Below are 16,172 nucleotides of genomic sequence, written 5' to 3' on the forward strand. Positions count from 1 at the left end.
ATTAACTAGGTCAAAAGCTTTTGATAGATCACAGAATAGTCCAATTATTGATTTCTCCCTGTTTGTAGTACATAGTCAACAAGTTCTTGTGTTGCTGAGGTAGTGGATATATATGTTTTTGGAACTCATATTTACTTCTGGCTGTGATATTCGGTGATGGGAAAAAGCTTATTAATCTGTTTTACAGAATGTGTTCAAAGATTTTAGGTATTACTTGTATAATACTAACAGGTCTGCAGTTTTCAGGTTCTGTAGTGTCATCTTTTTTGTACAGTGATAGCCCTAACAATGTTTAAACTATCTGGATAGTCTACCTGTGATTGCTTCATGAATCATCCTGGTCAAGTATTTAATAAGGAATTTGGATGAGAATTCAGTAATCTTATTTGAGATATTGTGGATGTCATGGGTCTTTGTGTTTTTCAAATTGTGTATGATTTTGTTATTTCATCTTCCCTCATCAGATATAGGTATCTAAAATTTCATAGTGGATGTCTTTATTTCATTAAATTATTCATAGCACTTGTTGTTGGAGTTTACATATCCTTTATCAGATTTTTACACACATTTATGTAGTAGCCATTAAATGCTTGGGCTGTAGTTTCTGGGTTTCACTGTAGCGAATTTTCCCATCTGATTTCTTTGGGATTATTATTTTTATATGTTGCCTTTCCTGTTTCTGAATTGATGGTCATCCACTCTGTTTTTGCCTTGTTGTCTGTGTTTATTATGTCCTATTTAATGTCCATTTTCTTTACATATTTTATTACTTTAGTCCAGCTTCTTTTATATTCCTTATAATACCATTTTAAATGCCAGTGGTTAGTTGGAGATGATCTCTCTGCTTGCAGTTGTCTGGTAAAGAAAGTATTTGAGCTGATCGCCCAATTTCCATCTGAAGAAAGAGAACAAGAAGTGTTCTATCACTCTACAGTTCCATAATACACTTTAAATTAGTAATTACCAGAAATTTCTGTGTGGAACATAAACAACGGAAGGACTATTTCTGATTGATTGTCATTACACCTAATAGAAATGAAGAATTCTGAAGTGATGCTGGAGTGGCTAGGGGAAGTAGTAGATTATTAGTTGAGGCACAGATAAGGGAAACATTAGTCAGAAGTATTGAAACATTGCTCTGGGGGTCATAAATTTGACAGATCAGTGAAGGATACAGATTTCAGAGCAAGTATTAACAGAGTTGATTTTTCTTCATTATATTGCTAAAATTAGAGCTGCTTTTGATGGCAGGAAGGAAAGAAACGGTAAAGGTAGTTTGGGAGTGTGGTGAACTGAGATCAGATACAAAATAGGCTCAGAAAATTCATTATTTACACTAAAGACATAACAACTCTCCTGTCTTCCTACAATTTCAGTGCAAGTATCTACAAGAAAAACATCACTAAAATGGAACAAAAAGCAAATACAGATTGCAAATCAGGCTGTCATAGATACTCATTAAAATGCTAGCTTATGGAACAAGAGTTTCTTTTTGTGTGGCAAAATAAATGAGGAGGTTGGACGAAGTAAGACTAATCAAGGATAACATAAAAGCTGTACTCAGCTCTACGTCAAGGGAGATGTAGCAGGACAGTATGAAACGATAACCATCACTGGTATGGTTGTAATATGTGAAATTTGAAGCCATGCGCAATTAAAAATGTCAGGTGGATAAATTTGCAAGTCAGAGATAAGTTTAACGTAGAATGTCAACAATGTAGGAAATGACAGATTGCTACTTACCGTAAAGAACACATGTCAGGTTGCAGACAGGCACAATTAAAGCACACTTGCATAAGCTTTCGGCCACAGCCTTCCTCAGTAAAACACACACATGCAAGCAAGACACCTCACACACACGTGACCTCCAACTCCAGCATCTTGGGCCAGAATGCAACATCATATGGGAGGCAAGCAGCAAGCTGGAGGGGGTGGGGAAGGGTAAGGGATAGTAGTGTACAGGTGGAGAGAGAGAGAGAGAGAGAGAGAGAGAGAGAGAGAGAGAGAGAGAGAGAGAGAGAGAGAGAGACAAATGCTGTCTGGTGGAGTGTGCAGGGACTAGACTGCCAACAGGCACAGTATCAGGAGGTTGTGGGGCAGGGAGGTGGGGGAAAAAAGGAGCAAAAAAAGAGAGAAGTGAGGAAAGACAGGTGTGTGCATTGGCATAGGGCTGCAAATAACAGGGTGGGAGATGAGAATGGGGAGGAGATGATAGGACAGAGGGGTTGTGGAAATTGTTGGGTGGAGGATGTGGGGACAGTATGTTACCATAGTTTGAGGCCGGGATAATTATGGGAGGGGAGAATGTGTTGTAAGGATAACTCCCATCTGCAACAGTTCAGAAAAGCTGGTGGTGAAGGGAAGGATCCAGATGGCTCAGATAGTGAAGCAGCCATCGAAATCAAGTGTGTTATGTTCAGCTGCATGTTGTGTCTTGGTGGTCTGATTTGCTCTTGGCCACAGTTTGGCGGTGGCCATTTATCTTGGTGGACAGCTGGTTGATAGTCATACAAAAAAAAAAAAAGATCTGCGTAGTGATTGCAGCAGAGCTGGTAAATGACATGGCGGCTTTCGCATGTGATTCAGCAATGGATCTTCCTCTGGGATACGATCCTTGTGGCAAGGGATTGTGATTGGCATAGGGATGGACGAGTATGTTGTGAAGGTTGGGTGGATGACAGAACACCACTTTAGGAGGGGTGGGAAGTATCTTGGGTAGGATGTCCCTAATTTCAGGCCACAATGATAGGTAATAAAAGGCCTGATGAAGGATGTGATTCAGTCGTTCCAGTCCGGGGTGGTACTACATGATGAAGGGGACACTCCTTTGTGGCTGGTTCTTGGGGTTGGTGGGAGGATTGGGGGTGTGAGGGGAAATGGTGTGAGGGGAAATGGTGTGGGAGATCTGTTTGCAGACTAGGTCTGGTGGATAGTGCCTGTTTGTAAAGGCCCTGGTGAGACCCTCAGCATACTGAGCAAGGAAATTGTTGTCACTGCAGACATGCCTTAATTGTGCCTGTCTGCAGCTTGATTTGCCTTCTTGAGTAGCAGTCTGTTTTTTACTGCATTGTTGATATTCCTGCCTGGAAATCCTGTTGGTTTGTTTAACATAGAATGTTTGTGATTACATAAAGAAAGAAATTGTTATTAATTCATGGGCAAATGTCAAATAACACTTGAATGTCTTGTTTCAGCTATTTGGAATGGCAGAGTGTGAGAAGCGTATCAATGGAATGGTAGAAGAAGCAAAGGCAGCTGCAAAACTTCCTATTGATAAACCTTTGGCATCACTGGTAAGATAATATTATCATCTCAATGAAGCTTTACTGAAGGAAAAAGAAAGAACTACTGTGTACCATCTTGTAAGATTTAGAAACTGAAGTCATATTATCGAAGATGCAAAACCTAAATCTTAGAAGTAGCTGTATAGAAACAGAGAACTGGAAGTATGTGTTTCTTATTTGAATCTAAAATATTGCTAGTAATCACCTGATAGTATAAGCAACCAATGAATTAATAAATATGGCAGTAGTTGTTAACATTCTCGTTGAGGTATGTTTAATTTAATTAGTTATAACTTTTGCATGTAGCAATCTGGCTGGAGCAATATGTAAAATAAAGGCAACCACTCGCCAATAGTGGATTTATGTGTGGAGAACAGTAACACTTAATAGAAAATGTCATTCACACTCATTTTTGAGTACTATCTGTTTCCCTAACAATAGTATGCACACACACACACACACACACACACACACACACACACACACACACACACACACACATTCTGTCTTGCTGAGGCCAAGGGAGTCTGTGTTTGTGTGGGTGTGTGTTTGAATGTTTCTACTATAGCTAGAAAAAGAGTTAGTGCTTGAAAGTTAGTGTGAATGCCTTTTCTTGTTAAGTGGTACTGTGCTCCATGCATTGATCCACTATAGGTGAGTAGTTGCCTTTCCCTTAGTTTACGTTTTGCAAATGTAACATGTATGTTAACGTGGTATGTCACTGCAGTAAATATTAGAAGTCCTGTGACACAGAATTCAGTGAGTGAATACTAACAGTTACATATTAGTAAAACCTGTAACTTTCCATGGGACAGCTTTGCTTCAAGTTTTCAAAGTATGTGGCATCTTGTTAAGCCACATCTGCTCGTTAATCTGTGGATTAACAATGAGCTGTCTGAATATCTGTGGAGGAATGGCAACCCGTTCTTCTTGAAGAACTGATACCAGAGTGAAGTGAAGTTGGACACTGAGGTCTGGAGTGAAGTCGGCATTCTAGGCTATCCCAAAGGTGTTCTGTAGGGTCTACTGTGTGGTCCTGAGCAGGCCAGTCCATGTCCACAAACCATTGCCTCACAGATGCTGTTTTATAATAGTGTGCACTGTCATGCTGATACAGATGATCATCTTTTCTGAAGTGTTCCTTTGTAGTACACAGTACACAATGCTGTAAAATGCATTCATATTCATCTGCATTTAGCATTTTCTTAAGCACAATAAAGGGACCACACACTAACCACAAAAAACACTGCCATACAGTAAAATTGTCTCCTCTGTACTTTATTATTAGCACTATGCTTAATGGCAGGTACATTCTCCAGGAATTCTCCAAACCCTTCCATTGGATTGTCACAAGGTATAGAATGATTCATCAGTCAAAATCACTCATTTTCAGTCCTGCACTGTTCAGTGGCATTGCTCTTTACACCATCTTAAGTGTCTCAACAGAAATTTGTGGCTTATGAGAGGCTTCTCAGCATCATTCTCCTTGTAAAATGTAAACTTTCACTGCTAGAGTTGTCAGAATTAATAAAATATTCTGGGCTGTTATGCCATGGTCTAAGGGATTTTGCTTCAAAACCTGACATTTCGTTGCCATTTGTGGAGGACATTATCAAGAGGAATCCTAGCTTTGTTGAATGTTAGATTCACGTCCTGGCTTGCTAATGTCTACAGCAAAATTCCACTTGTGCGAGCTTCCGTGCAGTGGCATGGCATCACATGTTTGAATACACGAGCACAACTGGCTGTTGTCTACTGTCGTCATCCGCTTTTACTGTGATCCCTTAGTGGAAGACAGGTACACATCTTCTTCAGCACCGGAATCCAAATTTAATTCAATTCCACGCCCTCCTCCTTCCTAATAAAATTCCTGGGGTGTTTCACAATCTCTATAGCATCTCTGTATAGCCGTTTGTGGTATCCATTTGTGGCTGCCAGTATTTGAGTCCGGTCAAAATGAATGTGATGGTCTCCTGGCTGTAAAGCATGTTGCGCAACAGCTGATCTGTCAAACTCCCCTCTTCTGCAATTGCCCTTGTGCTTGATACAGAATTAAAACATCTCTCCACTGCATTGCTCAAAAATGGTTATTCATTCGCTGAAGTGAAAACAGCATTAAGACCACCAGTTAGAAATCATAGTGATGCTCAAGCCCCAGTAAAATAGAAAGTTTTCCTGCCATTCATTAAGGACGTGACTGACCGCATAGGAAAAATCTTGAGAAAGCGGAACATCGCAGTAATTTACACATCCCCACGGAAGATATAAGATCATCTAAAATTGGCCAAGGATGCTCACCAACTGCTGAAAAAAGCTGGAATGTATAGGATTCTGTGTAGTTGTGGGTATAGGATTCTGTGTAGTTGTGGGGAGGTGTATGTAGGTACCCAAAAAGAACTGTCAAAAAATGACTCGAAGAGCAAAAGGGCAGTTGCAGAAGAGGGGAGACTGACAGATCAGCTGTTGTGAAACATGCTTTACAGCCAGGAGACCATCACATTCATTTTGACCAGACTCAAGTACTGGCAGCCACAAGCAGATACTACAAATGGCTATACAGAGAGGCCATAGAGATTGGTCAGTAGTGACTACGGTGTGAATCGGATGTTCAATAAAACTGTGATCCCCCTTGAAAATGTCCTCCGCAGATGGGACGAAATGTCAGGTTTTGAAGTGAAATCCCTTAGACCACAGCATAATAGCCTGGAATATTTTATTAACTGTGTCATTGTTCTCCTTTCACACAGGTACTGTGCTTGTTGGACTGATGTTAGCACATTGGAGCTTGTGAGTGATTCCTTCTTCTGATTTTATGTGATTGTTTACAACTACCCTCCTCAGTGGTCACTGTCAATACATAAGGTCTGCTTGGTCTTGATTTATCTGTGGTTGTTCCTTCACATTTCCACTTGACAGTCACACCACCAACATCACCTTGGGCAGATTTATAAGATTTGAAGTGTTCCTGATGGTTCTGTAAGGTGACATCCACGTTTGAAGTCATCAACTTCTCCTAACCGGCCCATTCTGCTGTTACTGCTTCTCTGTTGGCAACACAATATTCCCTGCATTCTTTTTTACTAACAGGTCCTCTTCTTCTTATCTAAGTGACCAGTTATTAAGGTTATAAATTTTAGGTGTTAGATAGTATATGTTTATCACTGCACTTGTTTACACAAAATAAGACAGTATTGACATTGCCTTTTGAGCACTTGCTCTTTCTTTAGCAAATGTGCACACATTCACACACACACAAACATGCAGACATCCAAACTTACACACCCACAGCTGCGGCAGTAGTATTATTTAATGTAATAAACACTGAGAATACATGATATATTTATTCACAATATAACAGCATTAATGTTTCATAGGGAATGAGCCTCAGTGGTTGTGAACAAGAGGAGACCAATAAACAGCTGGAAGATGAGCTCCATGAACTATATCCAAACCTCAGCAGCCACTATGTTGTCTGCAGTGACACTGTTGGCTCAATTGCAGCAGCTCATCGCCATGGTAAAAAATAAAGGAATCAAAATTAAATCTTCAGTCCTACTTTTTTTAGCTATAAAATGAGTAGAGAGAAAGAAAAACAGAATTAGCTGTAAGAACTGGTACATATGAACCTGTATGTCCATTGTTTTTGACTGAGAAATACTACACCTTTAGATTAAGTTTATCTTTCTTATTCATATTGTACAAAAAAATTTATTTCCAGCAAAACACTTGGTAAAATGTTTCATTACCACACTGTAATGGGATTTATGACAAATAAAATTATTACACAGCTTCTGAAAACAATCAACATGAATTTTAGAAATAGAGGGAGGATTGAAATAAAATTTAGCACTGTAGCTTTGACACCCCAGCCTGTCAAGACAGCAGTGGAATTTTATTTTTTACCTGTTGTGAATAGATATGTTATATAATCCTTCTGGCAGTACTTGCAATCATTCACATTGGACTCCTGTGTGAAGTCAGTTCAGAGTTTTCCTTGTGGGAATAGGCAAGTAACAATGCAGTAGTTCTTACTTAAGTAGTATGATATGTCATTGATTCTTGAATCTCCATTTTTGAAGTATTGTGGCTCCTTGATTTTCTTACTGACTTGTAGTTCATACTAAGGAACTGTGGCATGGATGGAATATTGATCTAGCTGGTCATGGTCATGAGAAGTGTGCTTTGCATCTGTCAGTTGTGTGTTTCTTTCTGTCGTCATAGAATTTATATATTATGATTGCTGGTCTAAGGCCAGCAAGAAATAAGAAGGTGTAGGGTTTGTCTTGATACATACAGTAATGATATATACCACATGGCTGAGTGCTACATCAACTTGCTTTTTATGGGATGATACCATACAGTAACAGCATAGGCAGCTGTAAAGTGCCAAGCCTGATGTACTGAGGGTATCATCAGTTAATTCTTGTGTGTTCATCTTGCTTCTCATCTTAAGTCAATGTTTCATGAATGTCAGAAACCTGTCCAAGGTTTCTCAAAGTTATTTAGAGCGGAAATTGTGTTCTAGGTCCTCATCACGCCACAATATATATTCAGCAGTTCATATGCTTCACTATTTCACATTTTTCACTTGCTTTGAGAGTATACCTTCAATATTCAGCACCTATTTTTCTTTCCTTCCATCTCATTTTCTTTGACTTTTTCCATATTTGTTCTCCCCCATTTTCTCTCCACAGAAGACTACCGTATTTACTCGAATCTAAGCCGCACTTTTTTCCGGTTTTTGTAATCCAAAAAACCGCCTGCGGCTTAGAATCGAGTGCAAAGTAAGCGGAAGTTCTGAAAAATGTTGGCAGGTGTCGCCACAACTAACTTCTGCTGTCAAATATAATGTCGCGCTAGACAGGTAAGCTTTGCAGGCACAAAGATAAATACTGGCTCCAAAACCTCTGCGTCAGAAAATAAATTAAAAAGTTAGAAGAATGTAAACATTATGCCATGTATTCTTTCGTGTTTGCTGCTATTTCATTTAAATCCTGTCTGCCTAATAAACTACGAAACTAGAACAGCAAACGCGGAAGAATATACATATCATGTCATGTTTATATTCGTATTATCCTTATGCTGACTAGTGATACAGTCAGAAACTAAGCACGGCAACTGACTAGATTTTTAAATCTAAGATGACCCTAATTTCTGTGCAGAATGTAATGTACTAAAGAGTCGTCTGCAAACAGAAAAATTTTCGCTAAACTCTCGTTCAGAACATCTTCTATCATACGCAGTCTATTATTTGGTTCTTGTTGATCATTATCAAAGAAAGCAGCAGTTTAAGTAACAACAAATAGCAGGCTCTTGCCATTGTTTTGCTTATGAGACAATTCCTCTCTTTTTTTTCCTTTTTTTTAATTGTAAGCCGCGGTAGCGCGCACAAAAGCAAGCCTTGCCGCGAGCGGCGACAGGTCGTAAACACGCATTATCAGAATGTAACAAACAATGCATGACACAGTACAATAATGCATTTTCAGCTTAGAGTGACATAAACACCTATAACAAAGAGAACGGCACTTATCAGATCAAAGCAAAATAAGCAATCAATTCAAACCAGACGAAGCACGCGAAACAGGAAGGGTACCCATATAAATACGGATGGAGCGACTGACATAGCAATGGCTACCTGCTAAAGCTTAACTGTTAAGCTTACGACTCGAACCAAACTACTGTAGCTGTATCTTCATCCATTCGACCTCAATTGTGTTTCACGTTACAATGGACCAACTGTTTTTTGATTTGGAGGGGCGGTCTAAAACTTTTCTCTCACCTTGAATTTCGAGTCTCAAATTTCAGGAGCGGCTTAGATCGGGAAAATTTTTTTTCCTTGATTTCGAGTCTCATTTTTCGGGTGCGGCTTAGATTCGAGTAAATACGGTATCTTAAACCTTACAATTCTGAAGAAAGTCTACAGAGACCAATGTAAGATAAAAATCCTTTTGTCAATTGATGAAGTTTTTACATTTGTTGGTTGTGATTCACTGTATCATAGATTGCAGACACTGCTTCTGTTGATCTGTCTGCCATCTCCAACCACAGAGTACTGATTTAAATTTGGTGGATGTAGGATGAGCTTTTTATTCATAGTTACAGAGCTCATAAGAATCATCTGTTTCACTTCTATCATCGTGGTAATATGCCATGCTAGGGACCCAGATTCAATTACCAGCCAGATTGGAGATTTTCTCCAGTCGAGGACTGGGTGTTGTGTTGTCTTCATCATCATTTCATGTGCATCGACATGCAAGTCGCTGAAGTGGCATAACTAAAATGACGTGCACCTGGTGGCTGAGCTCTGTGCAGATAGGTTTCCTGGCCTAGCCATATGCATTATCATTATCATATGTGTTCAATAAATACAAATATCTCAAGTTCTTGAGCTACATAAATGATTTTTCCTGGGAGACTGAAGATCTTTTCAAAAACTGTAATGCTTGCTGATGACACTAGTCTGTTGATAAAGGGCCCAAACGTGGCCATATCAGACACATCCAGGACAATAATGGAACATGTTTACAACTGGTTAACAGCAAACAGCATAAACCTTAATCTTAAAGAGACTCATAGTATACAACTCCAAACAGACAAAATTGACATGCAGATACTGGAAGTTGAGATAATTTGGCCCACATTGGATGAGTCTCCATGTCTGAGGTCCCAAGGCATCCAGATGGTTATTAAACTAAGGAGCACCAGCACCCAGATAAGTTAACCAGACAGCTCAATTGTGCCTGCTTTGCACTTAAAAATATCTATTGTTGTGATAGCCTGCAGATGGGGTTATCAGCATGTATTCACTCGGTACAGTCCTATGGCATAATCAATTGGAGCAGTTCAACTAATGTCATAAAAGTATTTATTGTAAGAGATATTGTAGACAGCTGATTATGGAATATCTTGCAGGAACCTAGGGAGACTGACACTTATGCATGGACAGATGAACCCACTGGATAGCTGCATGTGTTAACGTGACACTTCCCGGATTCAGATTAATGATGAGAGCCAGTGAGCCGGCCAGCCTGCTTATTATTTGTAGGTGTTTTCCCACCCGACTAGTTGAACACCAGGCTGGTATGCATGTCCCACTTCAGTTATACATTTCACAAATATTTTCTAAATGTTCATTTCACATGGGATAACAGTAGACACAGACAGGTGGGGTACACAAATTCCATAATTCCATCCTTGGAGGGGAAGGGGGGGGGGGGCAGGAAGGATATCTGTTCACCCTCTACCACTAAGATTACTGTATGAACAAATTAACATGCTGACCCTGTGAATATACAGAATAAAGTCTAAGAAAAATAATAAAAAAATGTATGTGAACAGATGAGTCACAGCATGATGACAACCTGCTTAATAGCATGTTGAACAACATTTGGAATGTAACACAGCAGCAATTCTGCATGACATGAATTCAACAAGTCCTTGGTTGATTTCCTGACATCTGCACAGGTGACACAGTTCCCATAAATTACTGGTCAGTGGTTTGTGGGTGTAGAGCTGATGGCCTCTTGCAATCATGAATCTGGTGGCCAAGATATCAGTGTGAGTTCACTATCATGCTCATCAACCATTGTAGCATGATTATGGCATTATGTCATGGACATTTATCCTGCTGAAAGATGCCTTAGCTGTTAGAGAAGACATAGAAGGCAAAGGGATGCAGGTAGCCCACAACAGTGTCCACGTAATCCACCGTTGTTGTGCTGGTTCAGTTACTACTACAGGTCAATTGAAAGCCAAGGCGAATGTCCCTCACAGCATGATACTACCACTCACTGTCCCGTCTTGTGGTGATGTGCATGTTTTGAGCATGTGGATATGACACTCAACCTGGTGTAACAAAAATTTTATGACGTGAAATGTTTCCTTTGGTCCGCACTCCAATCTCAGTGATCCATTGCCACTGCAGATATATTGACTATGTTTTTGGGCCAACATGGGGATGGTATCCCATGTTCAACAATGTGTGCTGAACACTGTGCTCTAAAACAATTGTATCTGCACCAGCATTATCCTCTGTCATCAGATCCTCCACAGGTTGCCACTTACCCTGCTTTACAGAATGAGAAAGCCTCTGACTTAAAAGTTCTGTGATGAGGTGCAGATGTCCATCACCTTCTTGCCTACTTGTAGTTTCACCGTCCTTCACCAACATTCCATAGATGCTTACAACAATAGCAGGTGAACAGCTGACAGCTTCTTCTATTGCGAGATGCTTGTTCCCACACCCTGAGTCATACTATTTGCTCTTTATTGAGGTTGATCATTTCAGTGTATTTCCCCATTTGTGGTCCTCAACATTACTTGAATGATGCCCAATTCCTCTCTGCTACGTACAATAAATGAAATGTATGTGACAACTGGAGACCTCAGTTCATTCTTAGTGTCCATGGTGAATAGTTTTGTGTCTTATTTGTGTATTTATTTGTTCAATAAAGTACAGTCTACCATACTGTCTCATAACTCATTTATATTATACCCACACCATACTTGACTCCCATAGTGGTGATCCCGAAAATTTATGACAGCCATTGGATGGGTATATCACATAACTAATGAGGAGGTACTGAATAGGATTGGGGAGAAGAGGAGTTTGTGGCACAACTTGACCAGAAGAAGGGATCGGTTGGTAGGACATGTTCTGAGGCATCAAGGGATCACCAATTTAGTATTGGAGGGCAGCGTGGAGGGTAAAAATCGTAGGGGGAGACCAAGAGATGAATACACTAAGCAGATTCAGAAGGATGTAGGTTGCAGTAGGTACTGGGAGATGAAGAAGCTTGCACAGGATAGAGTAGCATGGAGAGCTGCATCAAACCAGTCTCAGGACTGAAGACCACAACAACAACAATGTATGAGGTAATTTTCATGCCGACACAGCTATTACACAAGGACAGTGCAACCCTCGTGTAACCATTGTGTGCAGAAATTCGCACATCACGCCTATAGTTTCCATTCTGGACAGTGTGTGGTTCTCGCCCGACTCTCCGACCATGTGCAGTAATCAATTCTGCAAGTGATGTGCTGCAATGGTGTACTTTGACTTTTGAAAATAATGCCAAACAGTTGAAAGCAATAAACAGTCTGCCTTGGAACCTTTTAGAGTATGGATACCACACCATGGTTGTCTTAGCAGCAGGATTGCAAATTTCCATCCAGCGCCAATACCGGTTATGTGGGATCCAGCAGACCCAATGGAGCACACCCACTGAGCATAGTTGCTAGTGGCTCAGTTCCTCAAGTTCCCTCTGCTATCACAATATAAGAGGGATGGCGGCAGTGGCTCAGTACACTTGCATTTGGAGCCACTTTGCTACAACACTTTGTTTGTGCTTCTTTCTTGTGACTCGATAGCTGGACTTATTTCGTGTTGCATCATATGTAATGAGTCTTTGTATGTTTGGAGAAATACAAGTTAAGTAAATCTTCTGTTTGTTGTGTTAACTTGTTCATTAATTATTTCTGCGCCTGTCCAGCTTTCCTAAGATGACAGTTGCCACACCACTCTGTAGCCCACCTTTCCTTACCGCTGTGTACAGTTTTTTACACAAAATTCTGACCCTGCAAAAATACTTTGCAGCTGCTGAACTGTAATAGTCTGACAGCCTGTATTCGCTTTCATTTACCGTGGACATTGTGTCTTCCATATCACGCATGAATTTGTCCATCCCGCCTTTGCTTCCGTCAGCTGTCTGGATTTCGAACACTGGCACCACACCATGTACAGATGTGGAACATAGTGAGTTTCACCTCGACCCACCTCAAGCCTGGCCGACGATTGTCAACAAACCATTTGTAATGACTGGAATCACAAATGAACGATTACATCGACAACTTTCCACCAAACACTGACAATTCACTCATATCATTGACAACAACACCGATAGCCATGTGCCACAGAATCAGCCTAGCTTGCTTCCTTCCCATCAGCTGCTGAGCTTGACAGACCATGCCTGATTACTTCCGACTCTGACGTCACTGTGCCAAGCCAGAGCAATGACCTTCATGGACATCAACAAACCCCCACTTCTTGCCATGCACGTCGTGCCTGCGCAGGACACTGCAGACTATGCTGTGCACACAACTGTTCAGCACACTGCCATCTTCAACAAGTTCATCTGTTCCGAAGACTTCTAGTCACCTTAATGTTCTGTACAGCAGCAGATCTTCACTCACTCTACCGACAATGACTGCTACCAGATTTCTCATACCAATTACACACATAAACATGATCTTCTCATTGACTTGTACTCTAATGAGTGTTCCACAGATCTTTCGACTCTGCTGGTCCCACTTCTGAGAGCTGTGTTTCCAACCACACTGCCTGCCTCTTCACCTCAGATGAAACACCTTTTGGTAAACATCAGTTCCAACATCCATCTTCTACACTTGGTGGCACATCGACAAACACGAAACCTACGGCACTGCAACTACGTGCTGACAGCTCATTGATTACAGTACATGGATCCATGACCTGGACCCGACAATGGTCACTGTCTCCCCACCTCACATGGACTTTCTCTGTTAAGGACATCATTAAACCAGACCTAGCGATGGATCTTTTATGCCAGTTCTACCTCACGGGCTGCTGCATCTCAGGTCCTTTCACCCTGGCGCCTCCAGCTCTAGTTGGTACATCAGCTATTGAAGACAAAAAACAGGGAGACAAACACATATCCATTGACACACTCATGGAGTGTGCCTTCCTCAGATGACAAGCTCTCGGCGGTTTACAACACTACTCTGACTGCCTTATTCTGACACACTTTGTACAGAGAACATGTTGCTTCTGAAATATAATAACAACATTTCCTCTGGTCCCTGCCATGGTGCATGAGCAGCTCATAGCCTTGACACACAGCCGTCATGATGACAAGAGTGGGAGTGCACGGTAGGCCCTGGTCCCACTAACCCCCACTACACAGCTCAGCTCGCTCTCTGCCAATCTTCACATAACAACACTGACCTCACCATGTATGTTCACCTGGTTCTAAGTTCAACTATAACACACCTACAATAGTTTGATAAAATGCTTTAGGATGCCATATTCAGGACACATTGGTGGAACTGAACACAACACTACACCTTTTTGACTACATTCAATTGCGCAATTCACCTTCAACTGTCACTAACAACTTTGGTGCCTCTTCACTATAGGAATTCATCACAACGTTGGGATGCTGCAATTGAAACACCACCCACACTGTCTTCAGCAATCATCTGAAACACATTGGTATCCTGCGTTCCTGCCTGCCAACAGCCCCTGCTCTGCCTCGGATGACCTCTGTGGAGACCTTGTCCATCGAAGTTAGTTCCAGCAAATAAATTAGCCACTCACATCAGCTGCACTTCCCCGTCAACAAATGCCACCAATTTGATCAAATCAGAGTCTCTCTGGCATGTGACATCAGTCGTCACCAACCCCCCCCCCCCCCCCCCCCCCCTATCTATTCCTCATACCACTGGTATCGTGTAGAGACACGGGACACTTCCTGTGTCCGCTACAACAATACCATCTGTTCAGCGCTCATGCCATGCTCATTGCAACTTTGAGAAATGGTCCAGTCATGTCTCACAAAAGTACCAGCCCTGACACAATTGGTTACATGCATCTGCGCAGCATCACTTCGAGAAGAGGCCCAGTTTTGTCTCGCAAAAATGCCAGCAAGGTATACACATCTGTACCCATCATGTCAACAATCGCTGACCCCACTCTCATTTTACCTTCCATGCTCTGCACACTGAGCACACATTACTGATGTACTATAAGTGGAATATCTGTGACTTGGTAAGAGACTTCAGTTGATTCTTAGCATCCACATGTATGTCCATGTTTGTGTCCTGTGCGTGCATTTGTCCAGTAAAGTGTAAGTCTAATGTACCATTTTGTACCTCATTTCTATTGTATCCAAACCATACATGATTTCCACAAAAACATTGTCCACATTTGCTATGTGTGCCTATGTAGAGTTCACAATGTAGTTTTATATTGTGGTATAAAAATTTATAACAGCTTACTGGCAGACATCAGGCAGGGAATTGAAAATCCCCAGATATTAAAAATCAAGTTAGTTAATTAGTTTCACATTCCATGGATCATTTGCAAGTCATTCTACATACACATCTCAAATTTTTTAATTATACCTGCTTACTGAGCATTTATAAAGGCATTTTCCAGCCGTGAATTAGTAATTCCTATCCACCATATTTTACACATTACAGTAGTAGAAATTCTTCTATGGAAGAGGGAATAGATGTAGTTGTCAAGGAGAATGAATCGTGCTACATACACATTGCAAATTAATTTTTAAATGTTGCTAGATGCTGAACAATTATAAATGTGTGTTTTTTCCAGATGTGAGTTAATAATTCCTACCCATAACATTTTACACATTACAGTAGCAATAATTCTTCTGTGGAATAAAAGGAGTTGTCAAGAAGAAACTTCTTCAGTTTCTTTTCAAATTTTATTTTACTGTCTGTCAGACAAGTTATATCACTGGGCAAGCTATCAAAAATTTTAGTTGTAGCATTGTGCACACCTTTTTGTGCTAAAGGCAACCTAAATTCGGAGTAATGAATGTCATTTTTCCTTCTGGTATTTTAATTATATACTTCACTGTTCCTTTTGAACTGCAGTGGATTATTTATAACAAACCTCATGAGGAAATAAATGCACTGTGATTCAGTAGTCAGAATGTGCAACTCTTTAAACAGATGCCTACAAGATAATCATAGGTCTGCACAACACGTTATTCTTACAGCACTTTTTGAGCAATGAGGATTTTCTTTCTTGAAGATGAAGATGAGTTACCCAGAACATTAATGAGTGAAAATATGCAAAATCAGCCTACTGACTGGTCTCTCCTCAAG

At 40.7% G+C, this 16,172-nt stretch overlaps 1 protein-coding gene across 4 annotated transcripts in view; it reads left to right on the plus strand.

Annotated features, from left to right (window-relative positions):
* LOC126475210 (N-acetyl-D-glucosamine kinase) overlaps positions 1–16,172 on the plus strand; it is a 185,853-nt gene that overhangs the window by 123,756 nt on the left and 45,925 nt on the right. For all 4 annotated transcript variants that reach the window (XM_050102866.1, XM_050102869.1, XM_050102870.1 and 1 more), the window contains exons 3-4: positions 3,195–3,293; positions 6,659–6,800. In XM_050102866.1, coding sequence (XP_049958823.1) covers positions 3,195–3,293; positions 6,659–6,800 — 241 coding nt within the window. The remainder of the gene's footprint in view (positions 1–3,194; positions 3,294–6,658; positions 6,801–16,172) is intronic.

This window comes from Schistocerca serialis, chromosome 4 (genome assembly GCF_023864345.2).
Source record: "Schistocerca serialis cubense isolate TAMUIC-IGC-003099 chromosome 4, iqSchSeri2.2, whole genome shotgun sequence".
Lineage (NCBI taxonomy): Eukaryota > Metazoa > Arthropoda > Insecta > Orthoptera > Acrididae > Schistocerca > Schistocerca serialis.